This window comes from Mytilus edulis, chromosome 7, assembly GCF_963676685.1.
Source record: "Mytilus edulis chromosome 7, xbMytEdul2.2, whole genome shotgun sequence".
NCBI classification, from domain to species: Eukaryota; Metazoa; Mollusca; class Bivalvia; order Mytilida; family Mytilidae; genus Mytilus; species Mytilus edulis.
Window position 1 is genome coordinate 27,258,210 of NC_092350.1, and position 27,762 is coordinate 27,285,971.

Genomic DNA, 27,762 nt, shown 5'->3' on the forward strand with positions numbered 1-27,762 from the left:
TATATAAAGGTCCCGCGCAAAATATGTGAATTTGTATTTAGAAAACCGTGTCGTATGCCTTGTAATTGGTATATGGAGGACAAATGATGTACACTTATAAGCATTAATTCAAAAGACTGCCATCAGATACAAATAATAGTACTAGTAACCAGAGGAAATTATATGTCCTTTCTGCTTTCCACAATAAAAATGTCTATACAGGGCAAGCGAAATATATCAAATAGCAAAATCACAAAAATACTGAACTCCGAGGAAAATTCAAAACGTAAAGTCCTTAATCAAATTTCAAAATGAAATGATAAAATATTTCAGCAACTGTTATATTTCTGACTTGGTACACGCATTTTCAAATGTGGGAAATGGTGGTTTGAACATGGTTTTATAGCGCTAAACCTCTCACTTGTATGACAGTCGCATCAAATTCCATTATATTTACGACGATGCGTGAAGAAACATAAAAGGTAAAATTGTGAAAATAGGGGTACACAGTCATATGTCGAATATAGACTTCCAACGATATGACAAAATGACAAACAACAGTACCGAAAGCAAATTAGAATACTGCGCAATACAAATCCCGACAAAAACAAAGGATGGTCTCAGATGTTCCTGAACGGTAAACAAATCCTACTCCACAAGTGGGATCCGTCGTCTTGTTCAAGTAAAAATCCCGATGATAAGTCTATTTCGGTATGTCATATTAGGGGAAATGAGAGCGTGAATGTGGTTAAGACCATTGGAACATATATTTATACATTATATTTTAAACGTTTCCACGTTTTATATGGTTTTGCTTTAGAAACTTAAAATAATTAATTTTAAGGGGTTAACAGTTATACATAAATGAAGGCAACAGTAGTAAACAGCTGTTCAAAACTGGTAAATCTATGGACAAAAAACAAAATCGGGGTAACAAACTAAAACTGAGGAAAACGTTATGTTATACATAAAACTTTAAAAAAAAAATATGTTCTATCGACCTAACAATTTCCAATTTACATTAATATATTGTTACGCATGCTTCCCAATCGACTGCAATTAAACAAAACATTTAAAAAAGAAAAAAAACAGTGTGCATTTAGTCATAAACTTGTTGCAATTTATCTACCTCAGGAATCTATTACCTTAGCTGTATTTGGCAAAACGTTTTGGTTCTCAATGCTCTTCAACTTCGTGCTTTATTTGGCCTTTTGATTTTTTTTTTGGATTCGAGCGTCACTGATGAGTCTTTTGTAGACGAAACGCGCGTCTGGCGTAAATACAAAATTGAATCTTGATTTCTATGATGAGTTTATTTAACATATCAAGCATCACAACTGGACCAAAAACGTCTTACTCATCTGAGGCACGTCTTACTCATCTGAGGCACAGTACTTTACAATTGACTTGTTGTTTGGTTACTCGGGATGTTCAGTCTTAAATGTTCAATGGTCTTTTATATTGACTGCTGTTGTCTGTTTTGTCCTCTCTTATTTGCCCATATAATTGTATGTTTTGTTTTGTCGCATGGTTTTTTATTGTTCTATTGATATTGTGTTTTCTTACATAGCCAACTTCATGATAATCTTGATTGAGTTTTATTTCGTGCAAGCATTCGACATTTTTAATAACTAAAGCAATACATAAGTAAAAAAGGGGAGTTCTATGACGGGATCGACTTGATATGGTCTGTCGATTTTATTTTAATCTAAGAATATAAAATAATATTGCATTGATTTTAACTTTACATGTACACATGGACGTGTAGCCCAAGTTGAAATTCATTTTATTTTGTTAAAATTATCATCGCCGGTAATTCGATTATACTTTTTCAAAATTTTAAATTTCAAAATATTGATTTTCTTTTGTTTTAGAACATTGACATTTCAAGTCGTTCTTAAAGAAATATCAAAACTATTAAACTACAGTAACACACAATTATGATTTTGATCCATAAACATTTGTGGACAACTTTATTATCTGTCTTGCTTGTTTGTTGCAATATTTAGATAAACTCCTTACTTTTCTGATTTAGTTTTCTCTTTATTCAGTCAAGAACTAACAAGATAAATTCTTTTGTAGAAAAAAAAATCACAAAACTACAGAACTCCGGAAAAAAAAATTAAAGCGGAAAGTCCCTAATCAAATGGCAAAATCAAAGGTTTAAACACATCTAACGAACGAAGTGCAAATGGTGGATTAAACCTGTTTTTTAAGATAGCTTAACCTCTCCCTTGTATGAAAGTTGCATAAAATTCCATTACTTTGACACTATATATTTATTATTCAATTCGTTATATGAAAAATAAAACAGCTCGCATAAGCGTCCGATTCCGAAACATTAATGTTGTTATTATTTTAAAATCCATATTGTCATTTTAAAATATTCTAAAAATTAAGACCTGTTCAGAATTAATATTGCACAAACATTTATATAAAGAAATGTAATTATTTTATTGAAGAACAAAATTTATGAAAAATATATCTAATGTTTGTGTCTCCTGATGTTATTTTGCAAATGTAAAATGAAGACCACTATACATAGTTGTGAATAATGATAACATGTACAATTTATGAGTGTACCATACGTCTGCTTTCTGTCTAGTGGACACGTCCATCCTTATAGGAATTACGACTCCCTGAAAAACAGAAAAATCATTGTGTTTAATGCTTATATTAAAACAAAGAATAATAATCTTACACTTGTATGTACATGTATTTTTAACACTTTAAAATAATGACTAAATAACATAAAAACAATATGATATGATATCGGATTTAATAAAAACTAAAATGTCAAATTTAAAGTAACAAAATTTATACTATTAAAAGAGGAATACAATTACTTCTGCCGCATATCTAGTTAAAAACATATACAAATATAATTAACAAAAAGAAGAAAACATAAGATGGATTAAGTAATATAGATATGCTATAATAGTATGTGCTGATGAGTAGATGAGTGAAGAATGAGTAAATATGATTTAATAATATACTAGACGTATAGAATTTTAAAGGTCTTGTTTGAGTCATAGTCATTGGAACTTGTATACAAATGCAAAATGCTGATTACATTTTACAGCAGTATTGATCAAATTCTATAACTTTAATCTCCATACTTTTTTTATAACCTCGTCATTTTTTGTACACTTGTATTTGATACTAATTTAAGAACCTGTTATCCAAAGATTAGTTGATGTCATATATAAATATTCTTCTCTTATTGCTCATAGTATAAATCATCCCGGTATTTTTTCTTTTGAACCATTTCTAAGTTTTGTCTTCCTGTGACCTTTATTATCATTTGTTTTTATAAGCATATATATTGGATTTGCTCATAGCCAAACACAGCATGAGTACTGAATTGTTTACAAATGTCATTCTGGTCCTTTTATGGATAATGTTTCATACTAAATGATTTAATTATATGTAGGTTCCATATAACGTTTGACACAAATATATATTAAAATCATTCTTATTCATATGACCACCAGGTGATAATTTACTATTATGATGTAAAAGTCGTTTATTTGAGATTTCCTTATTGCATCTTGGGAGTTAATATTTATTTGATGTATATACTGAATGTTTTCCTACGTCATGATTTTGTAAAAAACAGTATATGTATTTTTATCAGATTGCATCTCTTTGTATTCATATACATAAAATCACAAGGTTTTTTTATCAGATTGCATTTCTTTGTTTTCATATACAAACAATCAAAAGGTAAGTTATTTCTTCTATTTGATGACATTTAGGCGTAGTTGTTAATACATTTCATTCAAATGTTTATCTTTTCTCTGGATAACCATATGATAGCAGATATTAATGCATCTATATTTAATGATTGAAGTTGTGCGGTTATCAAATATATTAAGGTATATATTATTAGAATTATAGGTAAGCATTCAATTATAGATTGATAAAACATGCTTGTAGCTATATATCAGAGTTTATATCAAGCGCTATATTAGCAATAAGGTAGAAACGTACAGCTCGAAAAGAATCATGCGAGGTTAATGTACAGGAAAGGGTAATGTAAGGGTTACATGCGGTGTCCTTGACTTACACACTAGATAATAATCTTTTTCCTAAAATTTCTTGAAGTCGATCTTGATCTATGCTTCTTTTGCCAAGTGAACCAAACAGTGAATATTTATCAATGCCCCTGATTGAAACTGGTAACCGCTTTGTACCTCTATTTGTCCAGTACCATGATCTAGTATCGCGCGCAGGCAAAATATCATTTACATCATACAAATTGTGATTGTCAGCACTGTCAATATTATTATACCTTTCATCAGTATCTCTACTTCTTTTACCAAGCCCTCCAAAGTACGAGAGTCTATCCATCCTCCTCTTTCCAAGCCCTCCAAAGAAAGATAGTCTGTCAAGGCCACGTTTCCCAAGACTTCCAAAATATGACAGCTTATCCATTCCTCTTTTCCCAAGATTCCCAAAGTAAGAGAAGCGGTCAAGACGTCGTTTATCAGCCTCCATGGTTTCTTGTGGATCTACATATCGTTTACCTAAGCTTGGAGCAAACATATATCTATCATATTTAGATCTCCGTTCTACTTCTGGATAGCTGTCATCAAAATTTGCGCGTTTTCCTAGAGAACCTAAAAACCGGGCATAGTCTATTTTCCTTTTTTCAAACTGATCTTCAGGAATCGGTTGTTCATCCTGTCGTTTACCTAATGATCCATGGAATCGATACATATCCATTTTTCTTTTGTATTGTAATAATTCATCATCTTTTGATAGTTCAGTACTTTCTTGACAAACAAGTTCGTTGCATAGAAGTATTAAGTATATTACTGCTGAAGCCACGCAACGGAATTGTACACTTGACACCATTGTATTGTTCTTTATTCCGTCTGATATTCAACTTTTTCAGTCTAAAAGGAAAAATAATTGCTAAATTACAATTACTGTTATATATATTCAGTTTTATTTTAAAACTAAAACATGAGCTTCATCAATTTTTTAAACAGAAACAACTTACAATGTTTGGAACACCTCTCACCTCGGCTATATTTACAGGAGTTGTATTGATAAATCTAGAAACATGTATATTGTTTTGTTGACCATAGTTAGGATGTTCGGAGCATCTCTGTTCATTTTCAAAATTTGTTCCTCCACGGCAATGTTTAATCTAGATTTATGTTTATTGTTTATTACCTATTGTTTATATGTTCGAAACACTACTTTAATTTTGCAGAATGTGTGTTACGCAATCCAGAGCATTGTGAAGTGTTTTGTGGACTGTTAACATATATTTGTTAAAAATTCTATTGCCAGCTTGTTGACAGTATTTCAAATGATTCATGACGTTTGTACTCCCTTCTACTGCACAATTATTCAGATAATGCACTGTAGGTATGCTATCATTTCGTTCAACAGTAGCATAACATAATAAAATAGCTTTTCATATGCCTTGGTTCTATCAACGGTTTCCCCAATCTATATGAACCATCTATCCTTCCTATTTCTGGCTAAAGAAATCGTGAGATACATACACGTTTCAAAAAATAAAGGAACTGAACTATAAATACATTTTTGTTCTTTGTGCGATGATATTTTAAGGATTAAACAGGAACAATTATACTTTGAAATATAAACATATTAATTTTGGGTCAAACACCATGAGCCATGGTCATAAAGACGAATTAATAAATATATATAAAAACAAAAAAGAAAATCAATTCGAAAGACAACACGACTCCAAAGTTTACTTTAGTAGGAGTATAAAATATCCAGTTTACAATTGATAAAAGACCTTGTTAGTTCTTGAAATAGATCAGTATCTACATCCAAGAACATGCGCACAGAAACACGGGATATTTAGTTTACTGGTTCAAGGTAACTGTATAATAAACCAAATTTTAACTATTGACATCAGACACTCTATATTTTTATTCAAATATTGCTTAGAACTGAGTTTTTATCTAGCTTTTTTAATATGATATAGGTCCATAAAGAATCAAACGCACAATATTTGTATTATAAAACAACTTTGAATATAACAAAATATAGTATGTTGAAACAGGGGAAAATATTCATTACTTGAAAATGTATACGTATAGTTGTATCTTTTAAATTTGGAAATTATCATACATGTATACACATTGTCCGATCAAAACTGTCTCAATATTTAACAACAAATATGAATTAAATTGATGACCATGGTTCATATGTCTCGGGGAATAAAACAAAATAAACAAACCGAAGATACCTGATGTACACCCGTACAAAACATAATAAGAATAACACAAGTTAAAAAAGAGTGTTACATTTTAGCACTTTCTTTATTTTCGTATGTTCTTCTTTTCAGTATAATTTGTTTAAAGACAGGTTGCAACGTAATTATAATCAGTAATAGTTACCGCACAAATAAATTGCAACTTCTTATCAAAGTACAACTGGCGTTTCTTTACGTGAGACAGTGCAATTAACACTTCCTTTGTTTTCTAGTTTACAAAATGATATATGTATGGTGACAACAGTATTGTTAATCTACGGCAATAACATTTACCTCTTCTTATAGTCTATATGACAATAACACTGATTTACATGAATTGTTCAAGTACAAAATAAGTCATAATTTTTTTATTTTTTTTTTAAATTATTGGAAGATAAACTATATTTAAATGAGTGTTAAATGACAATTCCTGATACTTGTTAGTTACAATAGACGATTGTTGTAAACAAAACGTGATGTAGGATTTGCTCACCCGTACAACAAATAAATAAGAATAGCACAAGTTAAAAAAAAGAGTCGTACATTTCTATGCTTTGGTATGTTCTTCTTCTCAGTATATTTTTATACACTTCTTTTGTTTTCTAATTTACAAATGATATATTTGATGACAACATTATTGTTATTCGACGGCAACAACCTTTCTCCTCTTCTTATAGTATTTTGTTTTTTTACAATTATTGGATGGAAAACTATATTTAAATGAATGCTAGATGGTAATTCATGATACTTGCTAGTTACAATAGATGATTAATATAAACAAAACGTGATGTTTGAGGGGTGCTACTTTTTTATCAAGTAAACTTTCCATTTATTATAATTTCATTGAAAGATCCGTATGTTAAACTCTGATATATTATTTTCAGAAGTAGTTGTTTGTTTCTACATAAATGATATGCTTTAAATTGTTGTTTTGATTGATCATGACTTGTGATATTTTCCAGATATATACATATTTGCTAATGCTATTTGATACGTTCTACACATGCATTACGTAATGCGACATAATAGATAAATAATTATTTTGATAGAAATTATTGGCGAATTAAAATTTCAAAATATGATGATAAAATTAAGCATCACTAGCAATGGCATTTGAGAATACATTCGGAAATGATACAAATTTGTCATAAATCATTAATTACCAAGTAGTTGATTATCTTTTTATCAATCATATTTTATTTACTGGTTTTTGATACCCTATTCACAAGTTTTAATAACAAATTTCCATATTTTATGCATATACCAACCGTATATCAATTATGTTTATACCGATACAACTGTTATCATTCATCTGAATGAGTTGTACAATTGATTAAAGACAATGGAAGAGTGTTAAATATTTTATGTCTTTTTTATTTGAATGGTGTCTGATTTACATTGATCAATTTGCGTTGTGGGAAACAATAACACTAGAACACAACATAAAATCCTATTTTATAATCAATTTACTTTTCAATAAAACATAAAGTTTAATTTTAAGATAAGCAACGGGGATTCCAGTTCAAAATGATTTTTTGATAAATGGTTAAAATCCTAAAGCTCTTTTATTTTTGTTTTCTATTATCTTGTTTATGTAGTGTCATCAATTGATGATATTAAATTATGTGAAACTGGTATTTTACGGACGCTTTTAATTATCAATTTTTATTAATGCTCATATCAAATGATACCTATGCGTATCTTTTTAAATATATTATTTTGGCATATTCGAAGAGAAATCACAGGATATTGATAGGATTTACACAATACAAGAAATAAATGGTTTAATCTTCTTGCTTAATGTCAAATAATTGTAAATTCTAAAGACAAAAAGGAAGTCAATAGTATATATGTTTAGTGATAAAATTGATTTGTGCTGATATAAGGATTGCATTTTAAACTGTTATATTGTCTCTATTTCAGAATACATAAGCGACTTTGTAGCAGCCTTTTTAACTTATTGTGTTCTATGGTCATTTGGGTTAAGCAAATCAAATTCCGATGATAGAAGCTCTATACAATTGGTTCCTTCAGTTATAGCATTTTTCTATATAAAAGTACAGCTAGTTAATTTAAAAATTGATATAACACTTATTGATAAAATAAATCTTTTGTTTAGATTTTTTTGTATATGACACTGTTTTTCACCCATTCGAGAATTTCATGTATTATTTCATCGATCTGAAACTCTCAAAAGTCATATTTACTACATGATTTGCTATCTTCTCTTTAACGGAGAATGACTGACAAGGGAAATTATTTCCGTTATTAAAACTAACAAATTCATTTCCATTTACATATATTTCATTAAGCATACAATACAGAATAGAAGGGTCGATCTGACATGTAACGGATGTCAATCAGATACATGTCTATCAAGTGTAAATAATGTTGTACATATTGTTACCAGAAAATGGTTAAAAAGAGTGACTACAAGAGCCGTAAAAATGATACCAAAGTTTTACTCAATGTTTCGAATAAACACTGTTCAGATGAATTTGGCTGTCTAAATTGTTTGGTAATTGTACACAAAAGCATTAGACTTGTGAGATTCAACCACCGCTAATGTAAATATTTCCTAGAGTTTTATCTATATATGTAATGCAATATTTATTATCAACAATCAAGTTGTTTTCGTGGATTTTTCCCCTGCACATCATAAACAACTGTGTAAGATTATGACATGTTATTTAATTTCACTTTTTAAAATTACTGACAAGAAATTATGTGAGCTCTTGAAAATCTTTCCTTTGCCATGATATATCGAGAGACATTGGTGTAAGCAATTGACATATTCTAATCATTCTGATAATAGTACCGATTAGCAGTTGTGAGAGAAGTTGACTATCCTGTTTTGCATGAATTCAAGCAGGCAATGTTGTCAGTTGTAGGTCCGATTTTTATTCTGAATTCACAAAATGGCAAACAAAAACACTAAAACCTCAAAAGAGTATTTTATTTGCTATTGTATAGCGACAGAGTACATGATTTGTAACAGCGCCAGACTGCATCTTTTTACATCAAATCGAAATCCAATTATGTAAGCGCGAGAATGATTTCATTTTGACACGAAATATCGATATGCAATGATGTAGGCGCTTAACATATATGGTATGAATGCATGATGGTTTTGTATTTGATATTTTAATACCTAACTGCTAAGTTAAAGTCTATTGTTTTCATTTGAACATGATATACCGATAATCGTTTTGTAGTATCTTTCACTTTGACCATGTTTATCTACTACATTGTCTTGTGTTACTAAATTTAACATTTAATCAGTCTTACGCATAGACACTCATTTCACAGTGATTTCTATCAAGTTTGTCTCTTTGTTACGTTGATGGGTTGTTTATATCCTTTTTTAATGATTCATTCAGATTGCTATAAGGTACTTTTCAATTGTTCAAGGGGTAAAACTAATATAAGATTCAGATTAGTCAAGCTGTTGTGATCATAACGCAAATTGCAGTATGAGACCACGGACAATTATCTATTAATTGTTTACTAAACGGAAACTTCAAGCTTAATGGATTTTGTTTAAGATTCAAATTGTTGATTGTCATCTTTTCATTGAAATATGAGATCCATTTAATTCCCTTTTGAATAGATTGTCATGCAATTCCTCAAAAACATTTGTCAGCTAATCATTAATTAACGTTAATGGAAGCAATACATGGCGTTTTAGTTAAAACGTCTTTCGTGAAGGACAATACATTTCAGGTAGGGGAATACACATTACATGGGAAAAAATAAGCTCATTAAATCATGGACGAATATCAAACTATACCTGTTGATTTCACTACTATAAAAATCTTCAATCACGCGGACTGACGAATTCAGAAATCAGTATGAAAAACACGACACTATCAAATTCGGTTAGTTAGAAACTTAACTTGAGGTGAAGGTCCTTTACTTAAATAACTATATTAAGTCTTTTCAACTCTTATACACTATGAGTCTGTAACAAGATGTTTGATTTTGTATGTAATAATTAAGTTCAGAAAACATCAGACCTTTTTGTTTTGCATTGTTTAACTCTTTGTCATCATTAACTATTTAAATGAAAATAATGTGATTTGGAATAATTGACAAGGAGACAAATATCCACCAAAGACCCAACGGGCAAAAATGTCGAGTTTCTTTTAAAGAATACAAAACTTAAACTTAAATGATTTCCCAAATGAGTCTGATGCACAACATTCTGGTTTTGTTCTTAAACCAAACAGCTGAACAACTAGCGATATTACAAATGCCTGTTCATACCAAAATAAAATCAAAACCTCATCAAAATTCTTTTAGCGAGTGCATAACAGTTTTCCCAGTCATGTTCTACACTTTCAACAAAAAGAAAACATAACTGCAGATTAAATCGTGTTCTATTAGTTCTAATGATCCGGGTCATTACAAATGCAGGATCACTATTTGTTCTATCGATAAGGGTCGTTACATTTGCTTGGTCACCATTCATTCATATCAACGTAGCAACCTTATTATTATCTCATTGCATCGAGCAATGTAATGTGCAACAAACCAGTATTGACAAATTACTAAGCCCAACGTAACAATTTATAAAACCTTTGCAAATTACTTTATAATTGTACTGTGGAAAGTTTTATATTGTGAGTATTAAATTATACATGTCCTTATCACCAACGGTAAAATGTTTTTAAACAATTTATAAATTTTCAAGTTTTCTTAATGATATTAATTTTGCTTCTTGGTTTGTAATAACATGATCGTAAAACAATTAAATGTCTGATGTTTGTATGCGATGTCATTAGATCAATATACAGTTAGCAAAACAACATATTAGTTAAAGATTAGCCATCTGACGTGAAAAACTCTCAATGGTAACTTTCGTATAATTATTTTGGTAAATGTTGCGTTATAAACAAGGTTTATTAGTGACGCCTTATAGTGTTAAACTTTCGTCGAGATTCCGAGTCTTGTTTGTAATTAACTTTTAAAGAACCAAATTCCTTAAGGACACTTTCAGATTCAAAGAACAACTCTTTAGTCCGTCGCTGAAGCCATCTGCGGACATACGGAAATTGAAACGCCTCTTTTGAATGGTGTTGATTTAGATACCATCTACTACCATTTAATTTAGATTATTGGTATTTCCGTATTCAAATTGGCAACATTTTTTTAAAATGGATGAACTGATATCCTTCATTTTGTTTATAGCTATTATTTAGGTGAGAATAATCTGTTGGTGTAAATGTTTATATGTAAATAACAATGCGAAAAAATTAACACATTTAAAACAATCCAAGTATAAAACAAAGCATCAAATGACCATTCATATTTTTAAATTAATTGTGCAGGTATTACTTACACACTATACCATGAATAATAACTACGAGAATCTTCGAAAAAAGCTTTTGCCAAACGTTAACTAAACCCGATAACTAATGTTCACTTCCTTGTTCTCGTTTTATGTTTTTACCAAATATAAGTTATATAAAGCTAGATATACATCTGTCAATTTGATTTCAGAAAATAATACAGGCAAGAAGTGTGGCAGATACATTAAAAGATACAACATTGTTAGAAATATATTGACGTCATTATAATACAACCAGAAAGGGCCTTTATGTTTCGTCTCATTTCAATTCGCTTTTTCTAATAGACGTTTATGTCTAGTATTCTGTTTTCGTCTTTGAATTGCGATTATAAAACCCCTCTGTATCCTTCAATTTATCAGCGTGTTTACCTATCCAAGAAAAAAGCCAGAACATATCTGGCATATGTATATACAAAGCCTACCAGGCACTAAAATAGCAGTTGTTCATTTTCCATTCAGACAAACAGTTTGACAAAAATACCGAACTCCAACCTAAATTTATAAACAGGAAATACATAAAAACTGATAAAATTGAAACATGCATTTTTATCAACGAAGGGAACTAATGGGAAACAAATGTCCTACAGACAAAAGTAGTCCTTTTATGATGAAAAATGAAGATGTCATTGAATCAGACTTGCACTTCATTCATTTGTAACAGTGTGCGTAAAAGAGGGACGTAAGGTACCAGAGGGATAGTCAACGCATCCTCAACACGGACGTGACTGATCCGTATGATATTTCTTATATGTATTGCACTACAGCTGACAAGGTTTGACCGAACACACGTATCCTCTTTAAATAAAAAAGAAACCGTGTAAATTGATCATCTAAACTCTATTCTTCTTCTTTAGTTTAGTTTTGTTATAAATTGACACTCTCTGGGCTAGATATGATTGTGATACATTGTTTATATTGTAAAATAACATTTTCAAAAATAAAAGTGTGCAATTTCTGCACATCCTGAGGCATACTATTGTTTCAATTCAATACTTTTATTGAATCAAACATAAATCTGATACATCCTTAAAAGACAAGAAAATATGCTTTGTACATCTACTATGGATGGTCCTATTTACCGTTACTAGTAAAAAAAGCTATCACCTCAAGTCATAACTATTAGAATAATGCTTGATATAACTAGTTTACTGTAAATTCAGAAATTATTGCGTGCGTTTATAATTGCGATTTTGTCATTTTTGACTTAAATGCGATTTGGATTTTTACGATTTTGATAAAAAAAAATCCTATTTGATTCTTACAAAATATTTTAAAATACGAGATTAACTTATTGCATTTACAACTCTGTCGCATTGTTTGCCATAATAAAAACTTCGCATTAATTTCTGAATTTACAGTACTCACCTGGTCCCCTTTCTTTTGAAGATCAATCTAGTCTTTTCTGAATCGATGTAAACATCGATGAACTACTGCCGTTTTTATGTTACTGTTGTTTCGAGAACATAGAAATGTCAGATACTGTTTTTAGGATAGAATTTACCAATGTTTTTTTAAGATTGATCTGCAAGGATCTGCTCTAGAGTAGAACTATCTATATATGTGTTGTAGGAAAAACCATATCATGTAATAAGCTGTACTTTAGTGGTCAAAGCAGTTCCATGAATATTGAGGAGAGTTTACAATTGATCCCTTAGGTACGATAAACATAATATATTGGCAATTGCAAAACCACCCAATAAGTTGCATAATACTGTAGATTAGATAACAATATTTATATACAAATAAAATAACGCGATACCAGCTCATCATCCCCTGATAGCCATCCTCTTGTATAATTGGGAGGTAATATTGAGTATTTATACTTATTACAGTCACAGTAAAATTAGTTGCTATGTCTATGCAACGATTTCGTTCTGTTTTTAAAGTTTGTCCAACCAATTAAAAAATATCTGAGAATGAGCGTATATTGTATATTAATTTAGATTTCGATCATTTCAGGAATATGGGGAATATGTTTAAAAAATCTTTAAATAAAGGCAATAGTAGTATAATGCTGTCCAACAGTCACCAATCGACAAACTAAAACAACTCCGGTCAAAAACCAAAACTGAAGGAAACACATTCACTAGAAGAGGAAATAAGGGAACAAGAGATACACTGAAATGCTACAAAAACAAGCACACATAAAAACGGACTATTAGATAACAACAATAACAACTGCCATATTCCTGACTTGGTTCAGGACAATTTTAGAAACAATGATGGGTTGAACCTTATTTTGTTGCTAGCCCTTATATATCAAATAACATATACATAAAAAAAAATCAAACAGTAAAATTACCGAACTCAAAGATAATCCAAAAACAAAAGTCCCTGATGCAATGGAAAAATCAAAAGTTTAGCAATAAGATAATTACTTTGCATTTAAGAATTAAATGCTTCTTTTTGTAAGGGACGAAATCAAAAGATCAATGTAAGATAAAAAAGTTAATTCAAATAGTTTGTGGGTGGGGGGTGGGGGGGGGGGGGGGGTTGAACTGCTCCAAGACTTGGTTATCGGACATTGATTTTTACATATATCCATATGGGTCAATCAATTTTTCCCAAATTGAGTTAATAGGGGGGTAGGGGGGTCAGTGAAAAAACTATTTGAATTAAGTTTTTTATCCTTCATTGAACTTTTGATGTCGTCCCTAACTTCATTGATGTGTTAAAGCGTTGACCAAGATACATTTTGTATGGAGCGCAGTGTAGCCAATGAGAATACCGTATTATAATGAAACACACATCTAATGTTATTATATTACGATAATTAAATATCGGTTAAGTACGGTCGAATGTTATCAATGTATGATATGATTTTTATACATGTGTTGAAAAAACACACTTTTACACGCACAAACTACTACTGGGAAATCGTACATGATCTTCAGAAAAGCATTTTCATAAATAATTTATTGATGTCCTTACATAACGTAAACACAAATTAACTCCTACGAATGAACAAAGAACTGACCAATTAATGTCCAGCACCTTGACAGATCTTGTGCAAGGAGAAAATATATCGTATACGCATTCAATAAACGCATATATTTAGGATGAAGTTTTTGCAAATATTGCTGAATACATGAGTAAATGTAGAATATGAATCAACTAGCTATTTTAGTATTGATACAATTCTACATACCGGTCAAAATGGAAAATTTTGTAATCATTTGACCACATGCAGAATTGGTAAACTAACCTATAATAAGTTGTAATTTGGATGGAGAGTTGTCTCATTGGCACTCATACCACATTTTCCTTTATCTAAATATCACATCAAACATATGTGTTATGCTCAATTGGTTCCAAATACCAAGTTCATTTGAAAGATATTGAATATATAAATGTGCGGATCAGTTGCGATCATGGATGCAGACAATATAATGAAATACCATCAATAGAAATGAATTGTTTTAATATAATGAAATACCATCAATAGAAATGAATTGTTTTAATCTTGTGCTCTTTAGTGTTTCAATTGCCTTATCTTGGTCCCATGTCGTGTAAACATAATTAGTATTGCTCAGATCGTTTCATGTTTGTTGTTTTATACCCATACTAATGGTAAAGGTGACTTTTGTCTTATGTCATTGCTGGACTCGAGATAATACCTACTGACATTTCATTTTACAGATTGATCTAAGAACAAAAGGTTTGCAGTCATAAACATGAATTGTTGTGGCAATTGTCAGCTAATGTATATTACTACATGTATATTGTAATGTATAAATGTGGTTATTACATTTAATATCAAAAACATTAAAACAATATGAAACAGATAGTCATGAAAACATTGCAAATTTTTAGAAAAACATTTGAATGAGTTTAATGCATTATATGTAGTTGCATAACTAATGAACCTCGTTTGTTCGAGAATTGATTGCATTAACAAGTATTTTGTTATCACTGGATGTTATCACGTGATGTGAAGTCTCCCCGATAAATGCGATGTCTTCGTATTTATGTATTTGCTGCTGCATGTCAACATATTAATTTGTTAGATAAAATTTTGATTCAATATCTAAAAGTAAAACACTATATAATTGAGACATCTAAAAACAGAGCTTTCAAATTAAAAAAAACTATTTGACTTCTCTTGACAAAGAATTTTGATAAAATGTAGACTGATAAACTTTACATAGGTTACATATTACTGTTGATTACATGATGGAATTCAAGACTAGTTGACTTCTCTTTGAACAGAATTGTTAATAAAATATAGAGTGCTAAAATTTGAATTGGTTAAATATTACTGGTGATTACATGGTGGAATTCAAGCCTATAATTGTCAGATATATTTGTTTAACACGTAATACATTTGTGATCATCGTAACATACCATTTTATAATCTTTCTTCGAGTACATAGAATTTATCTATAGATATTTAATTGACACACGTATTTTTTTACTATGCCGATATCCATCTACTTTTAAAAGAAACGTTTAAATTATCAGTTAATAGTTTTAAACCCTTCTGCAATCTATCTCGAAAAACAAAAGGCAAAGACGCAATTAATGTTGATCTTTCCACTCCGTTTCCAACTGTTTTGGTTCATTTTTGTAGAATCACGTTAGATAAAGAACCGCGGGATCCCCAGTATCTACGTGGATCACAACAATCGTTCTTCCATTAACGCTTCCTTTTAAATGCCATCGTTTTATCAAAATGATTATCACCTCAAAATAGCTCGACCATAATGCTATTTTTCTACATATCCTAGGCCATAGTAATTTGATCATTAATTATGTAATTATTTAAGATAAATGTTAATTGCGTTAATTATTATTTACGTGGTGACACAATATATATCACTTAGTAGTGACATGAGATTTCACTTTACAAAATACATCAGTTCTGGCAATAAATGTACAAAACTGAATATGTCTTTAAGATTCACAACGATAAAATAAAATATGACTGGTTTCAAGAAGGAAGTCAGAAATATTCAATAATTTTGTTATCAGTCCATACGTATTTGCTGCTGTCGTCTTTTTTGTTTCAAATATCCAAAAGATATGATGTTTTTAAACTATTAAATTAATTGCATGCTTAAACTAAAATTTACAGGGAACCAATTTAATTTTAACAAATTCTATATACCCTCTGAGGAATTTAAATACTGGGGACACTTTAAATATCGTGTACGCTGTGTTCAGTCTAACGAGTGGGTCATCAAAAGATATTTTCTATATCTAAGAAATGTGTAAAATGATAACCAGCATAAATACTAGTCTCCAAAAAACCAATGCATGCACTTTATTTCAAGTTACATTGTATCTTTAAATAGAGTTTGACGATAGTATTTTATTATGGTTTAAAACTTACAAAATAACAAGAATCTGAAGAGTACATTTGTGCCCCTATTAGTTTCATACAAAACTTAGTCAGCTATTCCTCACATTCCTTGTATAAATTGTTTTAAATGCACAGGAAGCTAGCAATTCAAAAAGGCTTTTCAGGATATTGTTAGTTTTAAATACTAGTGGAGCTAGAGTATTTAAAGACAAATAATCATATGTCATGCTTTTAATTTTGTTTTAAATCGATAGATATTGCGTAGAATACGTGGTACACATATTGAATTCAATTACAATGCAAAAAACGTGGGAAATCCAAACAATATATCTGTAAAACATTGAAAAGTATTCCGTTATCATTTTCTATAATTGAGCGGCAATAATGTTAATGAAGGACATTGATAAGTAAAGACATTTTAAGAGAATACTCTTATTATTATTTTCAGTTTCCAATGTTTGCTAACACAATTGAAGGGTTTTTGAGGCAGTTTCATATATTTAGCAATTGGTTATTTCATTTATGAAAACACGTTACTATTTATACATATTTCTTAAAAATTGCTTATAAAGTATTAAGATTTCACGATGATCTCCGACGATGTTTCTGACTTTGGACACTCATATACACATATGAAAAGGTTGAACTTGTTTGTTTAGAGATTTAATTCCTTTTAGTTTTGGAATAACACATAGGTATACTAAGAACAGTTAAATTATAACCAATGAAACGAAAGCACTTAAATCTACAATAATAGTATCATAGATGACATAAACACAGTCAAAGCAAAACAATAATCTACAATTATATCCTATAAAAGAAGGCTCATAGTCACAAAAAGCAACCAATCTACCACTTGATGTATTCTTATTAAATTAATTATCTTCCGATACATGACGAGTTTAGTTATGTGAAGACAGAGAATTACAATAAATTTCCCCTTAAAGTCAACTTTTGTACAGGTAAAAGTTAAAACTAATACATTGATTTAGTTTCACTAGATCTATACAAGCTATATAAATTACTAAACTTTACCCCAAGTCTACTTAGACCCAATGCACACAAATTTAAGGAACTCATTCTCAATTGGATAAAGCTGTTGATATTAAAGCATACTGCTCTCATTCTAATATAGATGGCTGTTTTACTGAGATGTCAACGACACAATTCTACTATCATGTGTAATGACAAGATTAAATGACCAGAATATGAAATTAATAGTTAAAACATTTAAGCCATGCTTTAATCTACACATTGTCAAATTGGTGTTCATCCTAAAAAATACTAGAGGCGAATCAATCATTGAACATCCATAGTATAATTTCATATCACATTGTAGACTTAACCGATTCGTTTATATAACCAAAGTGTTTAAAACAGTGATTTTTACTACGTCAGGCGAATGTATGTTAGACTTCTTATACATCGATTCGTAAGAAAAAACTCTGTTGAAAATATAAACTCTCCACAACTTCATGACCACGAAAAGTGCAAAGGTTAATATAGTCTCCGCTAGCAACATTTATTGCCCACTTAACCAATTTAATTAACCTTGCGTTTCAGGGATTTGCTGACTTAATAAACTATTACATCTGGGATATGTTATTTGGCCATTCCTTGTAACTATGGAAATCCGCACCAGAAATATCCATATATTTTTCATAATTAAGTTTTTTTGTTAATATTTATTGTATAACATCCAGATATGTTCTGTGTAATTGAATACCCTTAAGATACCAACACGCACTCGTTACCTGCTTGCCAGGAATAATTGGATTTCCTCCTCAATTGATTTTGGGTCCTTCGTGTAAATAAAGAAAATGTAGAAAGTTTGACAAAACTATTTCGTATCTTTCAAAGACAATTAATCCTTCCGTTTTATCAAGATGTCAAAACCAATTGAAAATTAAATGGACATAAACATAGAAAACAAAAATTCTGTTTTAGGTCTGAAACTCTGAATAGTACAGACATTAATTTATCATTTAGTATATTATTAAATTATATATCTGCATATATAGTGACAAAAAATACCTCGGGCTTTTGACTTAACATTCCGATATGACGGTACTAGACGAAAATTCATGAATGCAAATAGCTAACAGATACTGCATTTCTATTAACTGTCTGTCTCTCTTATTGTACAGATTCAGCATAAAGTTTGCATTTTTAGCCATACTTATACGCTGTACTTAAATAATTATAATGTATGCTTGTTCGTATCCTTTATGCGAAAACGAAGTTACGAAGATAATACCTGAATTTTACAAACCCAGGTAAATAGATATAAAGTAAGTAAGTAAGTAAGTAAATTGTTTATTATAGTGACATGTGTAAATCAGCATAAATTTGTACAAAATATAATTACATACATAATACACCCGGCCCAATGGACCAATAAGTCATATTTTACTGTTAGTTCAATATAAATGTTCTAATAACACGTGTAAATTGCCAATTTAAATTTAAATACAGATAATTATAGATTAAGAATTAACGATTGTAAAAGTTCATATATTATTCATCTAATGTTTGTGAAAAAGTTTAAGAATGTTAACTAGAGTAAACTGTTTGTTTTCTACGGAAAAGTGACGCTGCTAAGTATTTAGCTATTTTCCGATAAACCTCGCAAAGTTTGGATTTTTTTGTAAATTACATTCATGTTCGTGTGTTTACCATTCTTAGGTCAAATTTGATGCTGTTAAGTTATCTTAATGGAGGCGAATATTCAAGTAATGCAAGTTATAAAACATTTCATTCTTCTTGGATATTTAAGACGCAATGAAAGCAACATCTTAGATTGGTTAGCGTGTAGACTCATAGACCCGCTACCACAATATCCGATTTTAAGATGACAGGAAGGAAGCTGTTAACTTAATAAACGGTATTAAAGCTCGTAAATCGATCACAAGGGGAAAATAATGTGAAACAGTTTCACCTAATGTAAATTATTTCAGACCTGCTTCAATCTAAAAAATACTACATCCTTCGACAATTCGAAGAAAAGTTGTTTACATAAAAATGACGAAGGATTCATTCATTAAAGTATTCAAATACGGAATAAAAAATAATGAAGCACGTTTCATTGATAGCTATAATTTATTTAAACTTTTGAAACCAATACTTCATAAAGTGTTTTAGTAAGAATCGATTAATTGTATTGTCCGCCTCATTTTCCTGTAGCTGTTTTTGTTGTTCAAATATATTTTAGATAATATTAAGTCCTCGCCAAATACCTTTGACTACCGGTTTTATCTTTTATGTTACCTAGTACAGTAATATTATCAAAGAAGTTGTTTGAACATTATGCATTTGTACATTTACCTGTTTTACTGTGATCATGGTGATCTGAAAGACTGAGCTGATATTTATGAAGACTGATCGGTTCGGACTTGGCATATCAATAGCATTAAAAAAACATATGAAACGTCATTTATTCGTTAAATTGAATTTCATTTTGTTCATATTGTATATTACTCATGTTTAATTTTGACTTGTCAAGGTTATTCGACATTATTTTACACTATCATTATATAAACGTAATACATATATGTAGAGTCAAATTTGCTTCCTTTTTATTCCTAAAGTTAGACAACCCATTAAAGACATATAACCGTTTTTTTTAATGAACTTAAAAAAACATAATTTGTTATGCAAATTTAGTCAAGAGTAACAAACACGAACCGATCGAGGATATCGTATGAACTCCAATAAAGGCAAGATCAATAAAAGAAAGACGAAAGATACCTGAGGGGATGACTTCGATTTGAAAATTTAAAGTATCTCATGCTATGCATGCATCACAAGTCATGCTTATCTGAACTCAAAAGCATCAAATCTATGTTAAAAAATCTTGTGAACTGTATTAATTTCAAAACCTTTAAAACCTTACTGTTGTTATATGACAACACGGTTTCTGAAATAATATAAAAAATGTGTCGAGACTATTCAATTGCTTTTTTTCCATTGTCTCTTTGTTCATTTTCGCAGATCTTAACGTGACATAGGAGTTTACTTTCTCTGATTATTTGATTATGTTCATATTAACACGTATGACAAAGGGACAATTGCCAAAGAAAACATTGATATCTACTCTTCTCAATGTCCTTTAACCTTAACAAAGACATTTGGTAAATCATTGTGCATTATCTAAACCTACAACATGCTTATAGCTGTGTACTTTAATGACATATTGTATGTTTTGACGAGTTTTGATTTTATCAAACAAATTGTGTGTACTATTATAACAAATTTAGAAAAATATATGAACGTCGCTTAACCAATTGAGGTAAAGAACTAGACATTTCATGAAGACATACTTGACATTACGCATACAATATAGTAACAGTATAAATGTGACAATTTGGTTCCAGGGCTGTTTGGAATGTATGGTCAAAGACAAATATTAATGTAAATTGTCAGACGTCTATGGTGTTGCTTTACATATCATACAATAATCATAAAGATAAAAACTCACTTGTCTGGTTTAATAACATGTATTTTTAACAATTGATTGAAAAAGACAATTAAAACACAAACCTAGGTATGTTCATCTAACATTGGAATTGCTATGATTAATCTCAATCTTTCCTCAAATCTATCAAAATTGTAATTTTAAACCATTTTGAAACATCTATGAGCAGATAAAAAAAGAAAAAAGCAGTTTTGTGCTACTAAAATGTAATATCACAAAAACACTGAACTTAGAGCAAAATCTATTCGGAAAGTCCATAATCACATGGCAAAGTCAAATATCAAAACACATCAAAATCGAATGGACAAGAACTGTCATATTCCTAACTTGGTACAGGCATTTTCAAATGTAGAAAATGGTGGATTAAACCTGTTTTTATAGCGCTAACCCTCTCACTTTGATGACAGTCTCATCAAATTCCGATATATTTACATTGATGCGTTAACTAAACAGACACAATAAATAAAATAGTCAAAATATGGGTACATGTACATCAGTCATCATCGTATAACAATTTTAAAAGGAACAATTTAACAGAACACGAAAACATCCATCTACAAACACATTCATTGATTTGTGTGTCTGACGTCAGAAAATTGTACACGTCACATTAATTTGTCGTTCCATGTACATACAAACAATTTTGAAATTTACATAGGCAATGTTAGCATATAGGGTTATAAAAATCAAAAGTCTGTAAGAATAAATTTCAGAAATAGACCGAGATTGAAAATAGTCAAAAAGTTATCTATAGAATTTATAAGAATCCACAAATAGTTAATTCCATTACGAGATTGAATGATTTTGACGTTTATGGTTCAACGTATTTTGTAATTCATAATAGAAATATATCATAATGACATAAAATAGAACAATATCATACTGACGGGATCCTTTAAAGTACAGAGTCACGTTATAAGAACCAAAGAAATTCAAAAAGTCGCATATAAAAATCACGCCACCAAAAAATGAAAGACAATACAAAAACTCATAATTTACACGAGAAGAAGGTATCAAAAAGATCAGAGAAGCACTCAGGCGTTATAACATACAAATGTCAGACAGTTGACCAAATAAAAAGTCTTGCTGTATAAGAGTATTGAAGAAATATGTGACTAAATATGTATGATCATTCCACATATTGAAAAAGTTAACGTTTCGGCATTCAGGAAGTATGTGCTAGACAAATACGATAAACTCTTACACGTTACAGCTGATTATTGTCCAGTTACTAGTAAAACATGAAGTTATTCAGTATGGTAGTTTTTGTGAAAAGATTAACATAAATGTTTAATAAAAGAACCAACAGACAAGCAATGTATATGCAATATACACGTAGACCCAAATGCGAGACTTGTAATATAATTTGTTATAAAACCTGGTTTGTTCTACCATTTTTCTGAAAATACTTGCACACAAAGTCAGGAATGTTACTGTTTTATTTCATTCGTTTCGTTTTTTTCATATAGTCGACCGTTAGCTATTGTCCGTTTTATGGAATTTTCCGCTCTTGGAGCTAGGATTGAGTTCGATAGTTTTTAAAACACATTATTTGAAGACTTTTAAATATTTGAAATACTGTTTACATATTTACAGAACAATACAGCGGATAATGCATGTTGTGAAGAAACTTAGCATGAGAACTTTTTTTTAAAATCGGCATCTTGCATTCGTACTACACCGTGAAAGATAACCCATACTATGGAGTACTATTCCGAGTTACAGGAAGAGTGGATACCATACGTGCATATCAAGTAAAATTTGGTTTTTAAATTTCCTTCCCAAATGCATTAGTAACACTTGCTCGAAATAGATATCATTCTTTAAAATTATGTAGCCCCATTTGTAATTAAGTGAAAGCTCATTCCCCTCTATAAAGTTTATTGGCTTATAATCCCAAGTGTTAGAAAGAACCCTTTATAAAAAGTGCCATGATTTACTTTAGACCATAATAAATCTGGCAAATTATAGTTTTATCCAGAACTTTTATATGTTTTCTTCTTGTTCTGTTATGCGGAATAACAATGAAAAATATCAAGTAATTTTATAGTTCAATTAGATTATTGGGGAACCGAAGTGAACCTGTCATATTCATTTATATAATCCTATTCATAAAACTTCGTGGATGGACTAATAGTAATTGATATAACAAAATGAATAAACCTTTTCACATGAATAAAACAAATTTAATAAGCAGATTTAATACCAAAGCAATTAAATTCTTCCAAGAATCTTATGCAAAACATAATTGAAGTGCTTCAGAAAAGAGAAAGAATTATTGCAACCATTGCTATCAAATATAGTGTTTTATAGCTGTAATTTAAAAGGTGTATCATGTTGAAAAATTAGCTGTATTGGAAATATATGTTCGCTGGTACTTATGGTTTGTGCTTTAATACTGGAGGGTATTTTTTTCTGTATAAATATAATTCCATGAAAAATATGTCCTGAATAGTAATTGCTTGTAATTGATGGCTATGAGATATTGTAGCCTATTTGACATCATTAAGTACGCTGAAACCATCGGAATTCTTTAATCGGTATATCATATTATATATGACTATTTACTGTGCGATTGAAATACTATAATTATATCTTAACTTATGAGTCGCAAATTATTGTGTGCTAACTTTCAAATTATCCTGTAGAATAAATATACTGATAAATATTGCGTAAAAACGTTAACTCATATTTATTTATCTGTCAAACGGCTCTTGTTTGTTATAAAGCAATTACTCTTTAGTTTTAAAAATTCCACACAAGGGATCTAGCCACTGGTACCAATTTTCTTCGGAATAACTAAGGGGACACAAACTTTGTCAATGATTAACGATTCGGACAAAATCCATTTGCCTTTTTTTAAAACACATCTAACAAATGGAAAATAACTGTCAAATTCCCGATTTGGGTCAGGCAGTTCCTTAGGAAGAGCACCTTTGATTAAACCTGGTTTTATTGATAGCCAAACCTCTCACTGGTATGACAGTCGTTTACACTTTCTTTGTATAGATACAATCGTGTCACAAATTGGGATACAGCAGTCAGCATTGTGTAATAATTTTAATCACTATTAAAAAAGACTAAAGTTATTAAGTTTTTCTTAAAAAAAAGAGATAATATTGAAAACGATCATTGTACCTATATTTTCGTAACCTTGTTCGTGTGTTAAGAATTTTTTTTGTTGGATGTTTGTATGAGGGAATCAATCTGTCTTTTCAATAAAATAGGCTTTACTAACGACAGTCTTTCAAGAACTTCATGTATCGGTTTGAAAGTCATGATTCTGGTATGCTGGATTTGAAACAGTGCCGGAATATGGCATAATTACATAGCAAACAATTCATTAAAACATACTGCAACGCAAATAATCTTTACTATATTCGATAGGTCCCAGTTATTAGTTGCCCAAAATTGTTAATTTATAGAAATATATATAGAAGAAAACCCATAATATTCGTAGCACTCTCAATGTAATGTTCATTTGGAATCAGCGATAATAAATCTAGATAAACAGAACAAAATAATCAAATAATAGAAATCTCAAATGTCACAATTACGTTACACATTTTCAAATTTGCAGAGTCTTTGCCATTACATTGTTTCAAACGTTCTCTTTTCAGAAGAATCAGACATAGGACCTATATCAATAAATTATTAACATTGCAAATATCGTGTCTTTAAAGTCGGCGGCGAACCTACAGTAAAATACGTTAATGTTGTGAATGTAACTAAAGTTAGAAAAAACTTGTATTTATAACTTTGAGGTGCATCATTGTATTACATTAAGGATCAGGCATACGTATTATTTAAAGTTTGAAAACGCAGATGTTTATTTGTATAAATTTTTTTATTATAAAATTGTTTTTGGAGAACCAGGGTGTCTGGGGTAAAGCAATATGGCAATATTGACACTTTTTTTCGGGAGTATGATCAGTGAGTGGAATAAAAGCATAAGCAGTCAATTCCATATGATAGGAACATGTTTATTTTGAGAAACGAAAATGTTAAAGTGCAACAGATTCTGTACATTACACATAATTTGAAACAACTCGTTAAGGTGTACATATGTGACCAGTTTTATGGGTACAAATGTCTGAATTAACAACCAATCCTTCATTTTTCAATGGAAGATCAAATAACACGAATTCATCGCGTTCTAACTACTTTGTAAATCTTCCTGGATGATTTAGCAATCAATTCGTTTGTACCCTAATGTATGTTTAAAATATTTACATCTAACCGTTAAGCATCAACAATCAATTACCGTTCTAAAGTTTAAATGTACAATATACCATAACACATGAACAGTTGCCAACCTCAGTTTCAGTCAAACTATTTACTGCACAATTATAAATTCATAACTGTACGTAATATAATAATAAATAAATATGATTAAAATACCGGACCCAAAGGTGATTTCAAAAAATGGAAATATAACCTGAAAATATCAAACGTTATCAATCATCGACGAAAACAATACTTTTGACTTGGTATAGGCATTTCCCGAAGAATATATTGGGTAAATCCTAGTTTTTTAGCTGGCTAAACCTCCCATTTGTATGATAATTGTTCATAATCCCGTTAATTAACCTACGTTCTATCGACAAAATTTAATGAACAACCCGTTAATATGACTATAATGTTCATCCAGCAGCTAAATTGGGTAAACATATATCACAACTGAAAACAAAAAAATACCAATAAATCTAACAAATACGCAAACATTCCATACGTTAAAGTTGATGGTGAATTTGACAAAGACGACAACAAACGTTTTAACGTAGCTGAAAGTATATTGGCGAAAACAACCGTCTAGATAACCTACACATAAAGTAAGGATAAACAAAATGGAAAAAAACAATGAAAAAAGGCCGAATTGCTCGTCAAGACTAACCTACCACAGGAACATCTATATGAAGACAACAAGATTTTGTATTAACACTTACGATCAAACTTGTTCCTACGTGAACCTGTTTGTTTAATAGTACTCATCAGGAGTAAAATCGAGAATTGTTAAATTATTGTATGGAAAGAAATTTTGTTATTCATTTCATGGCAGTTGGTTTTACTTTTTCTTCCGCAATACTGAATTATTTAAACAATATTTTGGTATGACTTGTTGAACAGTGTTTTTGACATTTGTTCACATTTTCAAAATTTCCATATTTAAAATGTCTGTCTTCATATAATCCACTTCAATATTTCATAAGTACATGAAACATGCATCTATTTCTTTAACGTTGATAGAAAATTTTCTCAATATTAGTTTAACTACATCATAACTTTATTGCTTTTCTATTATTTTCAAAAATCCAAACGAGCTCAATATTCAAGACAATAATATTATGCTCATCATCACAAGAAACAATACAGTCTAGTATTAACATAGCTTTTATACCTTTAACTTCTAAGTAGCCACACAAACTTGTAAAACTTTGTTGAATGATCTTTGTATCCTTACTAATGAAGATATAGTTTCGGCCTGATATCTTTAGCGAAGAAGACAGTGTTTGGCCTGATATCCTTACTGTAGAACAGTAGAACATATAGTTTGGACCTAATATCCTTACTGTAGTAGATATAGTTTTGGGAAAGCAACGATCTATCTATCAAACTTTAACTTTTTTATGAAGAAATTCAAACATATCTTCTAAACGATAGATACGAAGTTCTTGTATCATACATTTCATAAAAATCATTTGAAATATATTAATTTGAAAGAATGCTTTTTGTATTTGTTATCTAAGGCATGCATTAACTGATACAAATTGTATATTGGAATTTGTGTCGATTTTTAAAATTTTGTAATATTTCTATTTAAAATCCTAATAACTATTCGTTTCCGGCCGTTTCTATCTATTAGTAAGTTTCAAAGCTTTCAATCACAATGAACAATATATATTGTTATACATTATACTTATTAAAATATATCAATAAAATCATTTCAAATTGTTCTCGGTACTTTTATTCATTGTTAATTTTTTCAGTATTCGATATGAATTTTGTAGAAGAACTTTATAGAAACAAAAATATATAACTCATAGACGAAAAAAGTAATAATACCATTTTCGTCTATAACTTTGTTGCATCTATTAAAAATTAATTAAATAAAACTCCTTACTTAATGTTTCGCTTAATTATGCGTATATGCCATTTACCACTAAATTGTTGTATGCTCAATAATTAGGAAACATTATTATTTAAAAAGTGAAAACAAGCATATAAAAGTCTTACCAGGTGTCCACTATTATTCCAGGTAGCAATAACAAGTTTAATTAATAAACTACACTGCTTTTATAGACTATATCCATTCTTATCTAGTGGGTGTTTCACAAATCAATTCTTTAGATATTCCACTTACAGCCACCTTCACATGGCTGATTCCCAATTGCATTGGCCAGGCGGAAATTTAT

General features: G+C 30.0%; 1 protein-coding gene across 4 annotated transcripts; it reads right to left on the reverse strand.

Annotated features, from left to right (window-relative positions):
- Positions 1–1,273: 1,273 nt before the first annotated feature.
- On the reverse strand, positions 1,274–27,762 carry LOC139481168 (buccalin-like). 4 transcript variants are annotated; one of them, XM_071264321.1, is made up of 3 exons: positions 27,584–27,762; positions 4,053–4,880; positions 1,274–2,618 (listed from the first exon to the last, which is right to left on the reverse strand). In XM_071264321.1, exons 2-3 carry the CDS (start codon positions 4,837–4,839, stop codon positions 2,581–2,583), a joined length of 825 nt encoding a protein of 274 aa, XP_071120422.1. In that variant the 5' UTR covers positions 4,840–4,880; positions 27,584–27,762; the 3' UTR covers positions 1,274–2,580. The 4 variants fall into 4 exon arrangements, with proteins under 4 accessions (XP_071120422.1, XP_071120424.1, XP_071120425.1 ...); XM_071264323.1 differs by having other exon boundaries at positions 4,049–4,880; positions 27,584–27,761; XM_071264324.1 differs by having other exon boundaries at positions 4,274–4,880; positions 27,584–27,750.

Bases quoted from the DNA above. Each gene is read 5' to 3' on its own strand.
- LOC139481168 (XM_071264321.1), bottom strand. From the start codon at position 4,839: ATGGTGTCAAGTGTACAATTCCGTTGCGTGGCTTCAGCAGTAATATAC. The intron at 2,619-4,052 runs GTGTGTAAGTCA...TCTGTTTTTCAG, and splicing joins AGGAAAAAGATTATTATCTA to GGAGTCGTAATTCCTATAAG.